A 17,930-nucleotide genomic window follows, 5' to 3' on the forward strand; every position below is an offset into this window, starting at 1 on the left:
TCAACACGATTGTCTCTGGTAGTGCTAGACATCACAGTAATGGACTCACTTCAGAAACACTGTGGAGTGTTTCACAATTCAACTAGTCAATATGAGTCAGATAAGAAATGTCAGCATACCCAGTATAATAGTATATTTATCCTGTCAAATCCTCCCTCCATATTTTTCATATGTATGTGATTCCTTACCCATTATCCTTAATACTGTACAGACTGCAGTGCCAATTTGATCACTTATGCTCCAAATGCTTTTATGTGAAAGTACAGAAATATTTTGTGTCAATGTAAAAATCGTATATGTTGAAGGACCCTGAGATTACCTGGTCAGGATTTTTCAACTTCCTGAAGTATAAAGGCAACTACACCTTTGATAGCAATATCAGAGACCATCTTTACCTTGGGTGCAGTAATGGGCTTTTAATTTCAAACAGAAATTGTACTTGACTTGCTAAGGGTGATGGTTCTCCTTGTAATACTACTCCTGGGGCACCAAAAATGGAAAAAAAAAAATTCCCTGAGTGAAAACTGCAGAATTAGGTCATTAGTGCAAGTGTAAAAACAGTTTTGCTTTCACCTAGCCAAGGTATCAATAGTTTAATGGGATGAAGCTCTCCAGCCCTGCATCTTGTCCAGCCACTTTGCTCAGCCGCAGGGATCTATTTGCTGCAACCATTTGATGTCTCCAGTCAGAGCTGAGGAATTTACATCTTTCTTCAACATTCTCAACTTCTTGCCATATTCCAGCTCCCAAAACACAATCTTAATTTTGCCCCATGTGGTTCAGTTGCTTTTCTGCACTTTGCAACTTTTTCTACCCTCACGTGTTTTTCCTGCCATACCTTTACTCTGTAGTGCTTTTCTGGGTTTATGTAACTGCTGGGAATGTAGAGTCAAAGCAATACATGATGTTTTAAGGCAGAGTCCACTGATAGATATTTGAAAGCTATACTACAATGATTTGCTTTGCAACCCATGAAGTCAACCAGGACCTCAAAGGACAGCTTAGAATTTAAAGCAAATATGTAACAGAAACATTTCCACTAATTTCCCCCCAAATACCTCTGCTCAGAACAACTGCTTCTTCTGTCTTCCTCTTAACTGTCTTGTTGCAATACTGGTAATTTTACAGATGTTCTTACTTAGCCAACCAGCTTACAGAAACACAGCTTTCCACTGAAGGCTAATTTAAAGTCTCAAGCACATGTTCTCAGCTGTTACAAAATTATGCCACGAAGTGCAGTAGGCTCTGTCATTTTACATCAGCTGAGAATCTACTTGCAAGGGCAAAACAAGTAGATGCAGCTGCAGTTCTCTTCCTTGGGAGTTGCCCCTCATACACAACTGATTGCAGGTGGATGAGAGTTGGCATTCAAAAAGGACAAGTTTTTTGCCTTTTTTTTTCTTCTTTATTATTTCTGGTGCAGTTCGTTCATGTGCTCTCTTTGATGGCTGCCCAGAGGCTGTAACCCACCATATTCCAGCTCAGAGGAAAAGACGTGGATGGACTTAGTTTGGAAAACAGATTACCAGATCATAAATAAAACATTCTCTCTCATACCATAGTGTGTGGAAGTAGAAAGATAAAATTGAAAATGTGACCCCCTTTTTTTTTTTTTCAAATAATACAGTGCCATTCAACAGACTTAATTATTCCTAAAGACACATCTGATAATTGTTGGCCTGTCAATCAAAGCCTTTATTAGACATGCGCATGATGTCACACTACAGTCTAACAAATCTTCCTGCCAGTCAAAAACCTTTATATAGATTAATCTGATTTCAGATACAAGTTTTGTGTTTGACCATTTACCCAACCTTTTCAAGGTTGTGATTAGAGAGGAGTTGGATCTTTTCTGTTCATTGCTGAGGTGGAATGGTGGACTCTGAGCTATTCCTGAGAGTTTCCCTCCTGGTCATGCTATGCTTTATGCTGTAGCGTGGAGCCTGGAAAGGGGATCTGCCTTGGGTGGCTAAGTGACCGGGGGTAGAATTGGATAGAAAGCAGTTAATGACACTGCTGGCTACTGGAAACATCACCTCTTTTGTTGGTGTCTCCTAGAGTCACTTCTCTCTCCTTTCCACAACCCAAACAAACTTAGGTTTTCACCTTTACAAACAGGAAGTGGTGGTGTAGGAAGGAGATTATCCCACTGCACTTGACACCCTCTACACTGCTGAAGAGTAGGAAAGGTAGTGCCTTTCTACTGGACATGACCAATAAGTCACAGCTTGGATGCACAGCTCCATTACAAAACACTTATCTTTATGGTCATAAGATTGGCAGTTGGATATTGAATCTGAAGAAGTTATAAATTTATTAACAGATAATGCATCAAGCTTTGTGTGCCCAGTTGTACTGGCACTTGCAGTCTTTTTTGAACTGAAATAAAAGCAAATGGCAGGGGCTGAGGCTTTCAAGATAATATAATTTATCTTCTGAAAATCTACTATTTAGATGTCAAGCAAAACAATTTCACAATATAGAGAGATCTTCTCTGACATTGCTGTATTTTTATTGGTCTTTAAAGTAACTTGAAAATATAGGCCATATTGTGGTGTTCAATTTTCTATAGATTTTTCAGACACAAATGAACACAAATGAAAAAACACAATATACACAAATGATAACACAAATGAAAAAAAAAATGTCTGTAATTAGACATAATTCCTAAAGCTGAGAGACTTTGGAGAAAGCCACACAGCAAGCTTCCTTTGCATGTACAACTTCAAAATGCTTCCTAGATTAATGAACTACACGAAGACTTGAAGTCCGCAGGATAAGTGTCAGTAAACAATGAGAAAAAAATTCTGCCTCCATGTCTGAAGGAGACATTTTTCCCTTCTGAGAGAAGCTAAACCTGAAATGTTCACATCTGCAAGACAAAGTGGCTATAGCAAGGTTGGCCTTGCAAGCATCATCTTGCACAGCCAGTGTAAGAGCTTCAATGCAATTCCTTTCTGAGGAATGCTTACAGAACAGGGGATTGCTGGCAGTTTTTTCTGGTTCAGAGGCAACTTGAAAACTTTCAGCTGACCTTCAGGTATCTTTCTTAAAAGTGACCTCTAGTAATGCAACATTAGTTGGCTCCAATGGGAGAGGAATGAGAGAGGACCACTGGTGCAGTAGGTCAGCCCGTAGATAGCCCAATAATAGGATGGCAAGTCTTATCTCAGAACCCCAAACTGTCCCAAGGCTTTGCAGTTTTGAGCATTTGAATGTGTTTTGTGCATTTTTTTTTCCTGCTTTGTTTCCAGTCTTTATACAAAAATGTTTCTTCTTTAAAGCTGGAAGAGTTTAACATTTGTCCTTACAGTTAAAACAGCAACAAGAAAAACCTAACCAGCCAAGCTAAAAAGGGTGATTTATGAGGTTTTATAAAACTTTGTTGGAACAAAGACCATTTGAGTCATTCTCCTCTGATTCACCCACAGCTCATGTACAAGCAAGCCCCTTCCACAGAGGAATTAGGATGCACACAATTCCTAGTAAATTCAGCTGATGAGATGACTCCACTGAGCCTCTCCATCATGGCAGTGACTCTTGCTGCCTGACCCCAGGGCACATAGCTGATGCCAGCTGTGACCCAGCATAATTCTGCTTTGGACATGGGATGCTACATGTCCAGGAGCTCATCAGGGATGAGTAAGGTGTTTGTGAATGTTCGGGAGCTTGTTTCCCAAAAGCATCTTGCTCAAAAGTCATAAAGAAGAAACTGGTCGTTAGTGGGACAATCATTTAACTTGGAGTTGTAGCTTTAGGCTGCTCTTCTTTCAATTCCTCTTGGAGGAAGGTGAAAGGCTTGTAGACTAGCAACAGTCTGCAGGACCTATGAGGAATCATAAAAGCAGTCTTACGTTTTCTAGCTGATACTCCTGCTATCCTGGTCCAACGCTTGCTGTGATATATAGGTGCATGACATTAAGGGGAACAACAAGTTGCCCAGCTGTTGACAGTTTTACTTTAGTAATTTCTGCTGTGCTGATATAGAAGATCTTCTGTGAATCCTATATAACTTTGTCACTGAATGCTTGAAGAGGCAGCACAGGTGGCCCTGTCGTCACTGCAAAATCTGCTTTTTTTCTGGGATAACATCATTTGGTGGTGGCCCCTTTCTTAGGATGATAACTGCCCCTTGTTATATTTATTACACACTAGAGAACCCCCTGCTTATAATAAACCACATATTCTTAATAATATATAATTTCATAAAAATATAGTCATTATTGAATGATGCTTGGTGGTCTGGGAAGGAGAGACAAGTGAACTGCATTCCTCAAATGTTGCCTAGCAGGGCACATCCTCATTGGGGGATGTTTTTTACTAACGTCTTATACAAACAGAAAATCTTCATTGAATTCAGACGCCTTTTATTATAGTTTGAAGTTACCAACAAAATAACAAAGAAATAAGAGAGCTTTCCACGCAAGAAAAAAGCCACAACACCCTGCCTCTGAGGATTTGCAGGGCCTTGAAAATATGCTTAATTTAAACAGAAGTGTAGAAGAACTCTTAATTCAACTCAAGAACAAGTTTACTCTGAAAGGGATAGTCTTACTCCCTCCTTCCCTGGCCATGGGGTCCTACTGCCTCATGCCAGAAACTTTGCACTGTTTCCATGCAGTGGGTTGGACTGGTGTGAGATGAAATCGTTCTTCCATAAGATCACTCACATTACAAAGTTATACCCTGGGATTCCATCATTAAAACCCCTGCAAGTGGTCCTCTAAAAGCCCTGCTCTTAACCAGGTCCTCCAAAAACCCTGCTCTTAACTCATGCCAGAGTAGTGAAAGAAGGCATTTACACATTTTCCCCAAAGACTCAGTCCTTCCATCTCTCCTCAGAGCAGTTTGCTGACTAAATCTCCTATGTATTTAAATAATTTATCATCTGAATAAATTTGTTTATGCTGGGGGAAGAGGTTGACTACTGGGATGCAGTAATGCCAACACAACAAAATTGAAACTAGGGAGATGGAGGAAATGAACCTGTAACAATGGCAAGCAGTATCATCTGCTCAGGCAGCAAGAGACAGCTGTGACCACATCTGAAACACGAGTATGGGGAGATACAGAGCAGCTTCTAAAAAGGGCTTTAGAATTAACAGAGCTGAGCAAAAAAGAAGCTGCTGGTTTTGAGCTGCAAAAACATGGTTGTTATGAAAGGACTGAAAATGAAATTGCAAGTTTTATGTGTCATTCCAAATGTTTCCGTTTAGAAAGTATGTAAGGAACATTCCTGTGCCTTTTACTTTCCACCGACATTTAAGAAATAGAAGCCTCAGCTCCTGCCAAACAATCTGTCACCCCAAGCCCTTGACCTGGGCAACAGATGAAGGCATGTTACAGATACATGGAGCGCAAAGAGTGAAAATATTAAAAGCCAGATCTCAAGTAGTGTAAACTGGCTATGGTCCAGCTTACACCAGCTGCTGATCAGCTCCATAAAGATCTTACAGCAGTAACAGTTGGGAGGATGGTGGTTTGCATGCACTGAACACCGATGAGGGCTACCTAACTAGGCATGCTTGGCGTGCATTTGTGATCAGGAGATGGATTATACAGAGGATTTTTAAAATCCCTCTTTCTTTAGCTGTTCTTCAAAGAAATCATTACATGCCATAATCAAAGCAGCAACCAGAATGACAAATTCATTAAAATCCAGTTAATTGTCATTATTGGAATCCGGGCCTTTCATAATTTTATCAACCAGAAGTGGGTCTTTTTGGCTCTAAAGAGAAAGAAAATTGACTTAGCCGTGCAGATATTGAATGTGTAATTCTGATACACCCAGCAGTACAGCCCTCTGCTGTTATGAGACTGGTACTATTAAATAAAATGCAGCATCAAATATGCACCTGAACAGTAAAACAGCATCAGAAACTGAAGACAGTGCAGCTCTTACAAAGAATACAGATACTAAATAGGCATTGAAAGGAATCAAACAGATTTTAGGAGATGCTGAGCACAGATTCCTTTTGAAAAGATAGATCTATAATGTGCGTTTCTCTATCATCCTTTAACAAAAAGTACTTAGATTTTCAACAAGCTCTTCCTAAGTGGTCACATTATACATCCATTCATCACATTCAGAAGATCTCTTCTTGACAAACAACACATCCTATTCAGGGGGAGTAAGAACACTGAATCTCAGAATAATAAATAATAGCCAAGATTAACAAAAAATTCAATTCAAGAAGAGGGATACAATGTAAAGAAAAACCTGCTGGTGGTCATAGGGTCCACAATATTTTTTACAATTAAGAAGATACTTAAAAACATTATTATTAATGCTTTTGATTTCATAAAATCATCCATGCTGTGTAATGTAGGACACAACAAATGTGCAAAGAAATATTCAGATCAGCAGCTTATCACTGAAAGGCTTTTCTTAGCATCCCTCTGCAGGGCACACAAGCAGCTGTACTGTGTGGCCAGTGTGCACAAGCTTCTGCCTCATGAGAACTGGTTGCTGTATTTAATTCTTCAAAGGACTTATCTATGCCCTATTATTGAAAATGAAATACACAAACAAGCTAACTAACTAAAGCCTTATTGAGCATTGATTTAGTCGCTGCTTTTAGGCTGGCCTCGCTCTCCTGTTCAAAAGTGCTAAGGAACATGCAGAGCACAGGGCACTGGGGCTCCACCACCCTCTGAAAACACACTTCTTAAATGGGACATTTGACATCATATCCTTCTGTACAGCTCCACAAAGAACTGTTATATGAGAAGCTGTGGCAGGATGGGCCTTGCAAAAGTAGATACTATCTCTACCCAAGTACTTGGATAGCTGCTTATCCCACCCATGAAACAGTACTTCAGGAGGTTTAGAAGCTGCATCTTACTGGAATGAAGTCAGTGAGCTCACTGGTGAGAAGCTTCTTGAGTTCTCCTTTACTGAGCTTTTATCTGTCTCCTTCTTTGCCAGAGTAGTGATGGAAAATCCTGATCAAGGTGTCCATTGCATCCTTCAGTGGTGTGGTCATAGCAGTGAGTGGGAGAGCTGTGGGGCAAAGATACAGAGTCAGTGACATTGCAGAAGAACGAAACAAAATGCCAGTCTCTGGGAAGGGATGGAGGGCCAGCTAAAGGGAGACATTTTTACCAATACAGAAAAGCTGGGCTTTCATTGGTCCATCGTCTTATTTGTGTCTGAGCAAGGATGGACTGTAATAAAACAAAACATTGTCCTAAACTCACAAGCAATTACTTCAAAAAGTAAGTGGAAAAGAAGATTTTTATTTAAGAAGGTGATCTACTGTGCATCTATTTTGCAAAGCTACTGTAAAGGTAAGTCTTTTGTACCCATATGTGAAAACACAGGGAAAATGAAGGCTTACCCTCTACCTGCTCATTTAAAAGTTTTTTCAAGAGTCAACAAATATCAGCAACTCAAGTGGGTGCACACTGACAAAGAAAGTTTCACATCAGTTTAGAGATGGTTAGAGGAAGACCACCAGTGATAAGGATGCAAGTGTCAGCTTTCAATTTACTCTGTTGTTTGCTTGGATTGACCCTTTTTCATGTGAATTGTCTGCAATATAAACAAATGTGAGCTGAGCACCAAAAGTGTTGCTTCATCGAGCATGCAGACAGAAGATACACAAAGAAATGACGCAAAGAAAAGAGATGGAAATGTAATTACTTGCAGACTACCTGACTCAAAAAGTAACTAAAAGTAGAAATCAGGTATAAGGGAAACACTTATTTTATTAGATCCCAGAAGAAAGTTAAAAAAGGGAGAATGCACTTCAAAGTAAAGCTGGAGTCCTGAACAGTATCATCGTGCAAAGGCTAAGACTTACCTGCTCTACAGCCTACCTGAGGCGCATGCAAGAAAATACATCACAGAAGGTGATGGTCACTTTCCTTTCAAAAGCCATGCACAGACTCTTGTTTATCAGGCTGAGAGTGTGGATTACACAAATAGAGACAGACATATAATTGTCACAAGGATGGCGGGTCTTCTATTTCCACATACATTTGCCTACTCTGTTCAATAAAAGCTTCTTGCTGTAACTGGGTCAATAAAATATACACTAGGCAGATCAGAGAGCTGTGTTTGGAACATAGCAAATACTTTTCATCGTATTACCTTTTAAAAATATGCCCATTCAGGGGCCTAAAGGTCAAAATTAGAAAATTTTAATAATCACCAAGTCAGTATAAAATAACTTTCTATCATTTTCGAAAGAACTCTTTCTAATCTGTCCTTTAACACTTCTACAGCCTAAGTGCCACATATCCCTTAAGACATCTACCTTAATTGTCAGATATCTCTGTAAGCCTAAAACATTGCCTCTTTCTAAATGACATTTTTGCTGTAGTACTTGTACCCTCAGGAGGAAACGAGGGAACTGGTTTCAGAAGAAGGTGTGCCTGGAATTCCAGTGTGCACTAATCAACAGTCATGGCTTTATTTTTATAGTTCTGCATAACAACTGAAGTTCAGCATCTCTCTCTGAATAAATGACCTTGCTACAGGAGCGCTTTGTCTGTCCCAGCCCCAGGGACTTGCTGACCCTGGGAGTGATGGCTGGGGGATGCAGAAAACAGCAGCTTCACCATGGTAGGGCCTACTTACCAGCCAAAATACAAGACAACCACAGTTTTCATGACAGACACATGTAATGGAAAACTGCCTGTGTTGGGTTTGGTTTCCTTCAGTAAGGCCTTCCACCTGTTGCACACACATGTCCAGCAAGCACAACTGTTCAGATGAACAGGGCACAGACCTGCAGCTTGTTCTCTGTTTCATTTCAGCCAGAGGGAAAGACGATGAGGTAGGCATTGACTTTAGCTCTGAAAGCCTCCAAGTACTCCTAATTTTGAGTGCCACAACAGATCTCACACCACACCCATGCTTGCCTCCTTTGCTTTCAGACATGGTTCTTTTGCCTGCAGTGTTGTGACAAGTCTCCACCACCTGAGGGCTCGTCCGGGCCTCTGGGAAAAAAGGGAGGGAAGAAGGGGGCCGGGAACATAAAAATACTGGATTTCAGTGATATGGGAAGTGACCATGTGTGAAGTGTTGTTTTTGAAACAGGCAGGCTGTTCTGTCTAGAGGTGCCTGCAGACATACACAGTGCTGTGCACAGGGCAGACACTTTCACCCCCCATTGCTGTGGTCGTGAGTGCTCACCAGGGAAGGGGAGAGCCAATGTCCACGTACATTTTAGAAATGGTCCAGAGGAACAAGAGGAACCTAATCTCTCCTGGAGTCAGAGAAGAGCTGGGGAGGAGAGCTGCTTTTCATAACTCTTCTGTATTTGGGGATAGCTTGGTTTTGTATAGGGGAAGGCCCTATGCTCCAGTAAGCGCTTGGATCCGGCTGGATCATTTGCAGCACATGGGAGAAGAACATGGGCAATATCAAGCACAGCACATCTTTTCCACTCAGTTCTGAGAATTCTCTGTGTCTGCAGATGCTAAGAAAAAGCATGGAGCCCTGCATGTAGCTACAGCCACAGGCTCCTGTCTTGCCTGTGATTCACTACTGCTTGTAAGTATTGTTCAGAAATATCAAACAGATAAAGATAAAAATATTTGGTTTGGGTTTAGAGTGTTGGGTTTTTTTGATTTTATTTTGTGTGTCCCCCCAGCCTTTTACTCAACAATAGTTTCACCCACAACCAGAAAAAACCCCACAGCTGAGTCAATACATAAGTATGAAATCCTTCTGTTTGTCTATATTTTATTACACTGATCCTCTGGCTAATGAATATTGCAAATTAATTATCTAAGCAGAGTCTACAGGAGGTACAACTTCCAGGAAGTGGGTGTAAACTTTCAGAGCTGCCATCCTCAGGACAGAAGAAAGAAGGACATCACCTTAATAATTTATACAGTGATATAATATGTGCAGTCTCTTTCAACAGCTACTTTCACTCCACTTAATTGTGTAAGAAACTTTCTTTTCCACACTAGTGGATGACATGCACAGTGAACAGCTACACTGAGCTGCAATTGTTTGTTAAGAGGTCCATGCAATTTGCTGTGTCTAATCCTTTCCTCTCTGGCTAGTGAAATCCTGCCAGTGGCTCCAGCAACAGCAGAGGTCTGACAGCTTCTGTGAAGGCAAGTCCCAGCATCTGCTCAAAATTCATGGTTATCAGTCAACTGTTTTTAATCCCTCATCCAACACTCCAGCACAAGCTGGTTTAGTAGGATATGTAATGGGCACTAGAGATGACTAAAGTCAACGCAGACTGTGAACCACTCTGTACCAGGCTAAGACCTGACTTCATGTCAGCAACCACCATTCCCCCATCAATCTTAACCCTGTACTCTGGTTTTCACCAGGCTAAGCACAGGAGCAGCACCAGGCTGAGAGAGAGAGTGGAATTGCAGCATGACTGGATGCAGCGAAGGTCCCTCACTCAGCACCCTTTTTGGCAAATGAATCTACCGGAGACAGACTTTGTCCAGGCAGAACTCTCTTGTAACTTTATTACTTCATTGTATACAGAATAAGGGTCTGAGCTATCAAGCCAGGCAAGATTTTACTTATCTGCACACATTCCACACAGACACTCCCATGGCTGCCTTCAGCCACAAACAACAATCATGCTTTAAGTGGCTTTTCAGCTTGACCTTGCAATTCTTTTCACACACACACTAATCTTAGCTCTGGCTCACTCAGGACCACAATATTTTTACTGCTGCTGCTACTGCTTCTTCTTCTTCTTCTTCTTCTCCTTCTCCTTCTCCTTCTTCTTCTCCTTCTCCTTCTTCTCCTTCTTCTTCTTCTTTCTTCTATCATCCAGATGGCTGGTATTGTCTTGTTTAGCTGTTCCTACAACTGGAAACATGGTGAAGATTGGTGCCTTCCTCATTCATGACAAAACTTTGGCCTTCACAGCCTGCCAGATCACACAGTGCTGGTGGGAAGATATCTCTGACATGCCTAGTTCCACTCCCTGCTCAAAACTGCCTTGTGTGAAATCAGTCAGTCATTGACATAGGTCAGCAGTCTTCCCACAGCTGGGAAGGAGAAGCTCTGACTTATTCACCAGGATTTTCCATGCTAGCTTCTTGAGAAAACATGACACAAGCAGCCTTTAAGCCAGAGCAGTTTATAAAGTGCCATCTAAGCCACAGTAAAATACTAGTCAGGTCAAGTGTGAAAATCTTGTAGCTGGGGCATCTGGCTTTCAACATTTGCCAGAATGCATGTGGTAAATATTTTCTTACAAGTAATTATTGTGCTGGGGAAGGCAAGTCAGCCTCCTGTTGGAGGATGCAGCAAGGCCGCAGTGCCTAGTAGCATGGAAAAGAATGTAAATAAGAGGTGAACATCCAATCATATGTGAAGGCTAGTGGTAAATTACAGATAACAAAGCTAAGAATAGTGTTAGTATGTAAGATTCTACAGATAGTGAGTGCAGCTGTGTGAAGAACAAGATGTAATATTCTGGATGAAGCAATAAAAGCTGAATTTAGGCCATCATCATAGAATGCCCAGTTTTATTATTTTGGTCATCCTCACAAACAACGACAAATGGTGACCTCCGAGTGTTACGGACCACAAGGGACCACGACTAATATCGACGAGACTCCCACCCTGATTTGGAGTCAAATTGGACTTGATCCCCATTGAGGGATCGGAGATAATTCCCTGAGGAATTGAGGCCGCAGGGCGATACGTGGTGAGGACGAAGCCCGATATAGCGAAAGCAGCGGGATTGCTGTGAAAAATGGGTCCGGACCTGAGATTTCTTGACACCTGAGGCAGGTGAGCTACCGGGAACTTTGGGCGTGATGGGACTAGTTAGAGTCCAGATGGGAGCACACGGTTGGCGCTTCAAATGCGCTGCTTAGACAGCATGACGATGCTGATGATGGCCGCTCACGACGTGAAGTTCAAAGAAACGGCAATTCTAAGCGGGGTTTGCACTGGCGCAGGGCGGAGGGGCACAGCGAAGCAGCACTGCGAAGCAAGGACTCGAGGGGCGGGGCTGCCCGGCTCAGCAGAGCCGAGCCGGAGCTGGGACAGGGGCCGGGCCCGCCTCAGATTGCGATCGAAACCTTCCCGTTCCCCCCCCTTTCCCCCCCTGCAGTGTGTGCTGAAGACGAGCCGAGACGGGGGGGGGTGTGAGGCAAGATAGAGGGCTGCTGGAAGACACGGGAAGGCAGAGACCCAGAGCCTCCCCACCCCCTTCCCTCCCGCGCCGCTCCACTCTACGAAGGACGGCAACTATTCACTGTAGAATTCCGTAAAGCTCGCCCACAACATTCTTTGAACTTATAAAAATGTTTTAACTTGAACAAGAGGCAAAACTATGTTTACTTTGCAAGATATAGTTTCATCACAACAATCACTCACAGATGGAAGACACGGAGTTAAGCATTGCTACTCTAAGATTGAAAAACAAAAGCTTGTGTGAGAGTGGTGTTTGAAACCTTTCAAACACAGGAGCTCCTTAGGGCTGTTGCTGCTGCTGTGGTAGCTGAAGGGAGCGCACTTGTCCTGAAAGGAGCTTGGATAGCTGTCGTGGTTTTGCCCTGGTTCAATTTACTTTTACACCCCCCATACAATTACTATCAGTTGAGAGAAGGTTTATGTAGACAAAAAGAGACTAAATTGAAAAAAAAGTATGAGTATTTATTATTATTATTAAACTAAAACTAAAGAATTATATTTACAATAATTTTACTTAAGTAAAAGGTATTATGTATTTACAGAAGATACTTCTCCCCCTCACTTCCTTTTATATCAGTCCAAGGAGGAGAACAGTCCTTTTCCATTCTCAGAATTCCAGCTCTCTCTCTCTCTCTCTCTCTCCAGTAACTCTGCAGCACTTTTGTCGCAGCTAGAACTCCTTTATCTCTCTCTCATTCTGTGTTGGCCTTCAGGGCTGGGCCTACCCCCCTCCTGGGCTAAAACCGAAGGCTGGGGGTTACCCAGGTCCTGAAGGGTTTCCTTCCATAGGCTTGCAAGGGGACACTTGCTTACTATGGATCTTCTTCCACAGGGTTACAGGGGATAATGGTTTAAGAGTTCACCCCTGTTTCCCTATGGAGGTCCCTCCCCATGGGAGAACAGTCCTTGATTGACTTCTCGGCATGGGTCTAGTCTGGATCCCTTACTTGGATCCCAATATCCCACCTGAGCCGTTTTCTGCTCCGGCGTAGGTTCTCTCATTCCCCTCAGGGTCATAAATCTTTAACATCCCTACCCGAGCCGTTTTCCTGCTCCAGTGTAGGTTCTCTCAGGGTCACAAATCTCCAGCACCAGCAGCATGGATCTCTCACTGAAATCCCGAGCTTATCTGAGCTGTCTCGCTCCAGCATAAGGATCGTCCCCTTCGAGGGTTACAAAGTCTTTAACAGGACTCTGCCTCATCCGAGCCGCTCCTGCTCCAGCATAAGGCTTTCTTTTTCTGTCAAAGTCACAAATCTCTGGTACATCCACAAGGTCCTCTGTGAGCCGCACAGGAGTCTCTTCACCCTAGCAAACTTTTACAGGTGGCAGGGATTTTATTTTTCAGTCTTTACCCTGCTGAAGGGAGGAAGAGCGAAAAGGAGAAAAACAGCAGCTCTCCCCCCTTCGAACTTTTCTTCTCTCTCCTGTAACTACCAGCTTTGACCTTGGAAGTCCTGTTATCTCATGGCTGGAATTCTTCTGCAGCGGTTTCTCGTTTAAGCAGTTCGTCTTTTAAACCTTTTTTTTCTTCACTCTTTTACAGAAGAAAAGGAAGGCTTCAGTACTACACCTGCCCCCCCCGGCCCAAGCCCTCCTCGGGCCCACTACCCTTCTACATGGCTGCTGTTCTTAATTTCAACTGTGCCACTAACTTTCTCTTCTGTTTTCTTAAAGATGTAATTAGCAAAGGCATCACTGAACTTTTTGATTGGTTTTTTGTCCGGAAATCACCTGGACAAAACCATCCTCAGCCCCAGGGATGGGCTGGTGGGCAAAACCATGACAATAGCTCACTCAGTAAAGCATGAGACTTTGAACAGGTTCGAGACCCACAGTGAAAGAGCAGTTGGATTGCCTATGGTCCCAGGGCTCAGCCTTTGTTTTTTCCCATGCAGACCCTCTGCAAAATTGTCTGAGTTCTCTCATTTCTGCCACAATAACTACTCAAAACTGACTGAACTATTAATGGAAATGGTTTGTGAGCTTTTTGTTAACAGTGGAAGCAACTGGAAGAGGCAGATGGACAGAAGCTGAGACCTGACTGCATTCCAAACATCGGAGATACCAAAATCCAGAGAGCATGGAGACAGCATTGGCGGGGAGAGCCAGCACGGAGCAAGACACCTACGCAGAACCATGCTGGGAACAGAGCGAGGGCGGGGCTGCTGTTGATGCAGCTGCACGGTGGCTGCACAGCCGGGGCACTGCGGGCTGTGAGCCAGAGTGGGGCAGGCCGCCCCCTGACGGGATCGGGCCCCGCCGCCCATGGGGAGGAGGGTCCCAGAGAACCCAGAGCTGCAGGGCTTGGCACTTGTGGTGTTACCGGCACAGCTTTCCCAGCAGTGTGATAAAGCTGCTGAAACTGCAGCTGATTAAAAAAAAAAAAAAAAAAAAAGAGCGTTGAGCTTTGAATGTCCATAACTGGTAGTGCTGGTAGTGCTGTTCACTGTTTGTCACAGTTGACAGAGAAGTGGAACTTACTGAGGAATAGTTAAAAGTTTAGGAGATCTTGATACTGGTTACTTGGTTACTGTGATTTTGTACTTGCAGATTACACCTTCCTTCTTTTCTTTTCCCACTTCCTAGCATTAGGTTAAGGTACATTTCAGCTGGGAATTTAAAGTGTACACATATGATTTTCTTGTCTTCTTTCAGTTCACCTGACATTATTTCTGTTATGCTGCATAGCTTTTGGTATTCTAAAACAGGGCTAACTCACTCATAGAACAAATTATTGTCAAGAGAGAATTCTACACACCAAACATATTTTCAAAACTAAAAAGGGGGGAGGAGAATATGCATGCACATGAACAGGTACTGGATCAAAAATAGAGCTCATTTAGGTTTGTTAAGCTTTTTGTTCCTTGTATTGATTCCTCTTCAGGACAGGTGGAGTTGGTGAACATGACCATCACAGATGGCAGACTGAGAAGCACACAGCCAGTAATACTTGGGATCTGAGTTGTGTGGTTGAAATGCAAAAATGTAGTAAAAGTTCTAACTATGTGTGAATGAAGGATGATTAGGTGGCCGTCTCCTGAATGACTGGGAAAAAAACTGCATGAGTGAAAAAAGCTGCATAGATATCTATGTGTGTGAACTTAAAATACTCTGTGAGTGATAACATTTTAAGAGAATGTGTTGTATAGATTTAATTATGGTAAGTTGATGCTACTAGCCTTCAAAGACTGGAAGCAGATATTGAAGATATTGCTAGTTAATGCTGGTCAGGATTGACTAAATGATCTGTTGGTAAATGGGAACTATTGGGATGGTTCTTGCCTATAGTCAAGACAAGTTTGCTTGTGTTACTTATGTTGTAGTTGTGCTACTGATGTTGCCATGTTTGGTGTTGTGTTTGCGAAGGGCCCTGCAAAGGACGACCCAGGCAATTTTTGTGGCACAAATACAAAAAAGGGGGAATTATTGGAGGATGCAGCAAGGCCATGCAGCCTGGCAGCATGGAAAAGAATGTAAATAAGAGGTGAACATCCAATCATGTGTGAAGGCTAGTGGTAAAATATAGATAACAGAGCTAAGAATAGTGTTAGTGTGTAAGATTCTACAGACGGTGTGTGAGTGCAGCTGTGTGAAGAACAAGATGTAATATTCTGGATGAAGCAATAAAAGCTGAATTTAGGCCATCATCATAGAATGACCAGTTTTATTATTTTGGTCGTTCTCGCAAACAACGACAGCCTCCCACATACATCCTGTCATTATTTATTTTTCCCAAACTCACACTGTTCTTGGTATGAATATCTTTTGAATCAATATTGTATCCCCAAAGTGGGAAAAAGGGAGATGGGAAGTAACAGGGAACACTGCAAGCCTCAGAAGGATATTTATACTATGCATTAAAAAGCCTATGTTAGATCAGGCCCTAGATTAGTCTAAAGAGTGTATTGAATAGGTTAAGCAGTTTATAAGAGACTTACGTTTGAACCAGCATTTCTTGTTAAATTATAGTGTACATTTTCACGTTTTTAGGATTATTAACATTTTCATTAGTGGTTTGTTTCCATATCTGGGTGGCTGATTGATTTATTCATTTATATCAGTCATGTCTCTCCCCTACCGGTTCTGGTTTATATCTTCAAGACTGTTTTGACTGCTGTGATCCCACAGGCAGCAGAATAGGAAAGAACTGTGAAATCTCTTGCTAATAGCTTTTACCCCATAAATTTGGTGGTTTATTCTGTAGACACCTTTTTAATGGGTTACACTGCCCAACTGAAGCATATCCTGATATTCTTTGCTGAGTTCTGTTTTGGACAAGCTTATACATTTCTTTTCCAAATACATAACTTACTTTTTCACTGAACTGTCCAGATCATTGAACTCTGCTTGTTCCCATAGTGGTCATTTCTCTTGTGATAGCCGCTTAGCATTGTCTGTACTTTAGGTACTGACTTCAGTTACCACCTACTTCTTTCTTCTCCTCCTCAGAGAAAACTGGTCACCACTTCATCCCTCTGTGAGCAAGCATTCATTATTAGCTTGTGAAGGCAACATCAAATTGTATGTGAATATACTGTTATCTGTAAAATAGAGTAGGAAGTTTTCATTAACCCTAAACCGGAGTTTTGAAGTATTTCTGGCTACAGTTCTTCTTCGTAAGCCTCTGAAGCAGATGTATCTATGCAGCAATTTACAATTTTAATGCAGTCTATGTATCTACACCCAGGAAGGATGACAAAATAATGTACAATATCCTGTGTAGACAGAGTCTGAGACAGTTCTGCCTCAGGTAGTGGCAGGAGTCCCATGACAGAGCACCCAGTAATCAGAGGCCATGCACTCAGTGACAGCTGGCTTTGGTAGCTCACCTTACAGCTAGAATTTGGCAGTACCTTACCCTCTGAACAAAGCCAGGACAGTAATTCCCTTTGCATTAGATCCACTGATCAGTAAGACAAATCCAACCCTTAGAGACATGCTAGTTCTGACTACTCACGTTTTTTCCCAATTCAAATTCATATCAACATGCAGTAGCCCTCATCCTAATTCCCTCCAATGATCAGTTCCTTCCACAAGATTTTTGCAACTAGGTTTGGGTTATGTTTCACAATTAAAGGGACATCTTGCAGGGCATGCTCCTCTGTCACAGCGTGGTGGCCAACTCACCTACCAGGTTGTAGTGGTAAGAAAAGCTTACACAGATTTTCTATGGTTCTAGGTGAGCTGCCTCAGTTCCTCCTTTCTGGTTTCCAGCTATTCATGGAGCACCTCTGAGTAGTGAAGGCCCCTGGCCTATATAGCTACACGCTTGTACACGTGCTTGGCTATGCCATGATGTGTGTGGTTGCCACCAGGACTCCAGAAGCAGAGTTCACCGTATCTTTTCCATCCTCTCTGCTCTGCCTATGAGCTCAAGTGGGTCCATTTGCAGATGACTGGCAAATAAACTCACACCTTCTCCATCACCAGTGCCAAAATAAATTCTTACCAAAAGATGCAACAGGAAAAATACACTCCAGATTGATTTGATTCAACATTCCTGGCCACTGCTGATGTTAAATCAATATAGAAAAATGAGGTAAATACAGTTTTCTCTGAGTTTGTATGTATACAAAAAATGAGGAATATTCTTTTGGTCTGGGACTGCCCCTTAGTGTCCTGCTGAAGAACTGCTGCTTCCAGATCTCAGGCTAGCAGCAACTACCACAGTTGCGGGGCCAAAGAAGACAGGCTCCCACCTGTCTGCTCCAAGATACAAGCAGATGTTTCACCACTGCATTACTATGGTAAGATCCGTACAAAGGTCAGCATCATCAACACCAGG

At 42.4% G+C, this 17,930-nt stretch overlaps 1 protein-coding gene across 1 annotated transcript; it reads right to left on the reverse strand.

The window, feature by feature from the left end:
• Nucleotides 1-5,569: 5,569 nt before the first annotated feature.
• On the reverse strand, nucleotides 5,570-6,986 carry S100Z (S100 calcium binding protein Z). Its single transcript, XM_050328771.1, is given in 2 exon segments — nucleotides 5,570-5,728; nucleotides 6,846-6,986. Coding segments are annotated over 2 exon segments (300 nt in total).
• Between the last annotated feature and the right edge of the window lie 10,944 nt (nucleotides 6,987-17,930).

The sequence above is a fragment of the Myiozetetes cayanensis genome, unplaced genomic scaffold (genome assembly GCF_022539395.1).
Source record: "Myiozetetes cayanensis isolate MyiCay16 unplaced genomic scaffold, myiCay2020 scf4, whole genome shotgun sequence".
NCBI lineage: Eukaryota > Metazoa > Chordata > Aves > Passeriformes > Tyrannidae > Myiozetetes > Myiozetetes cayanensis.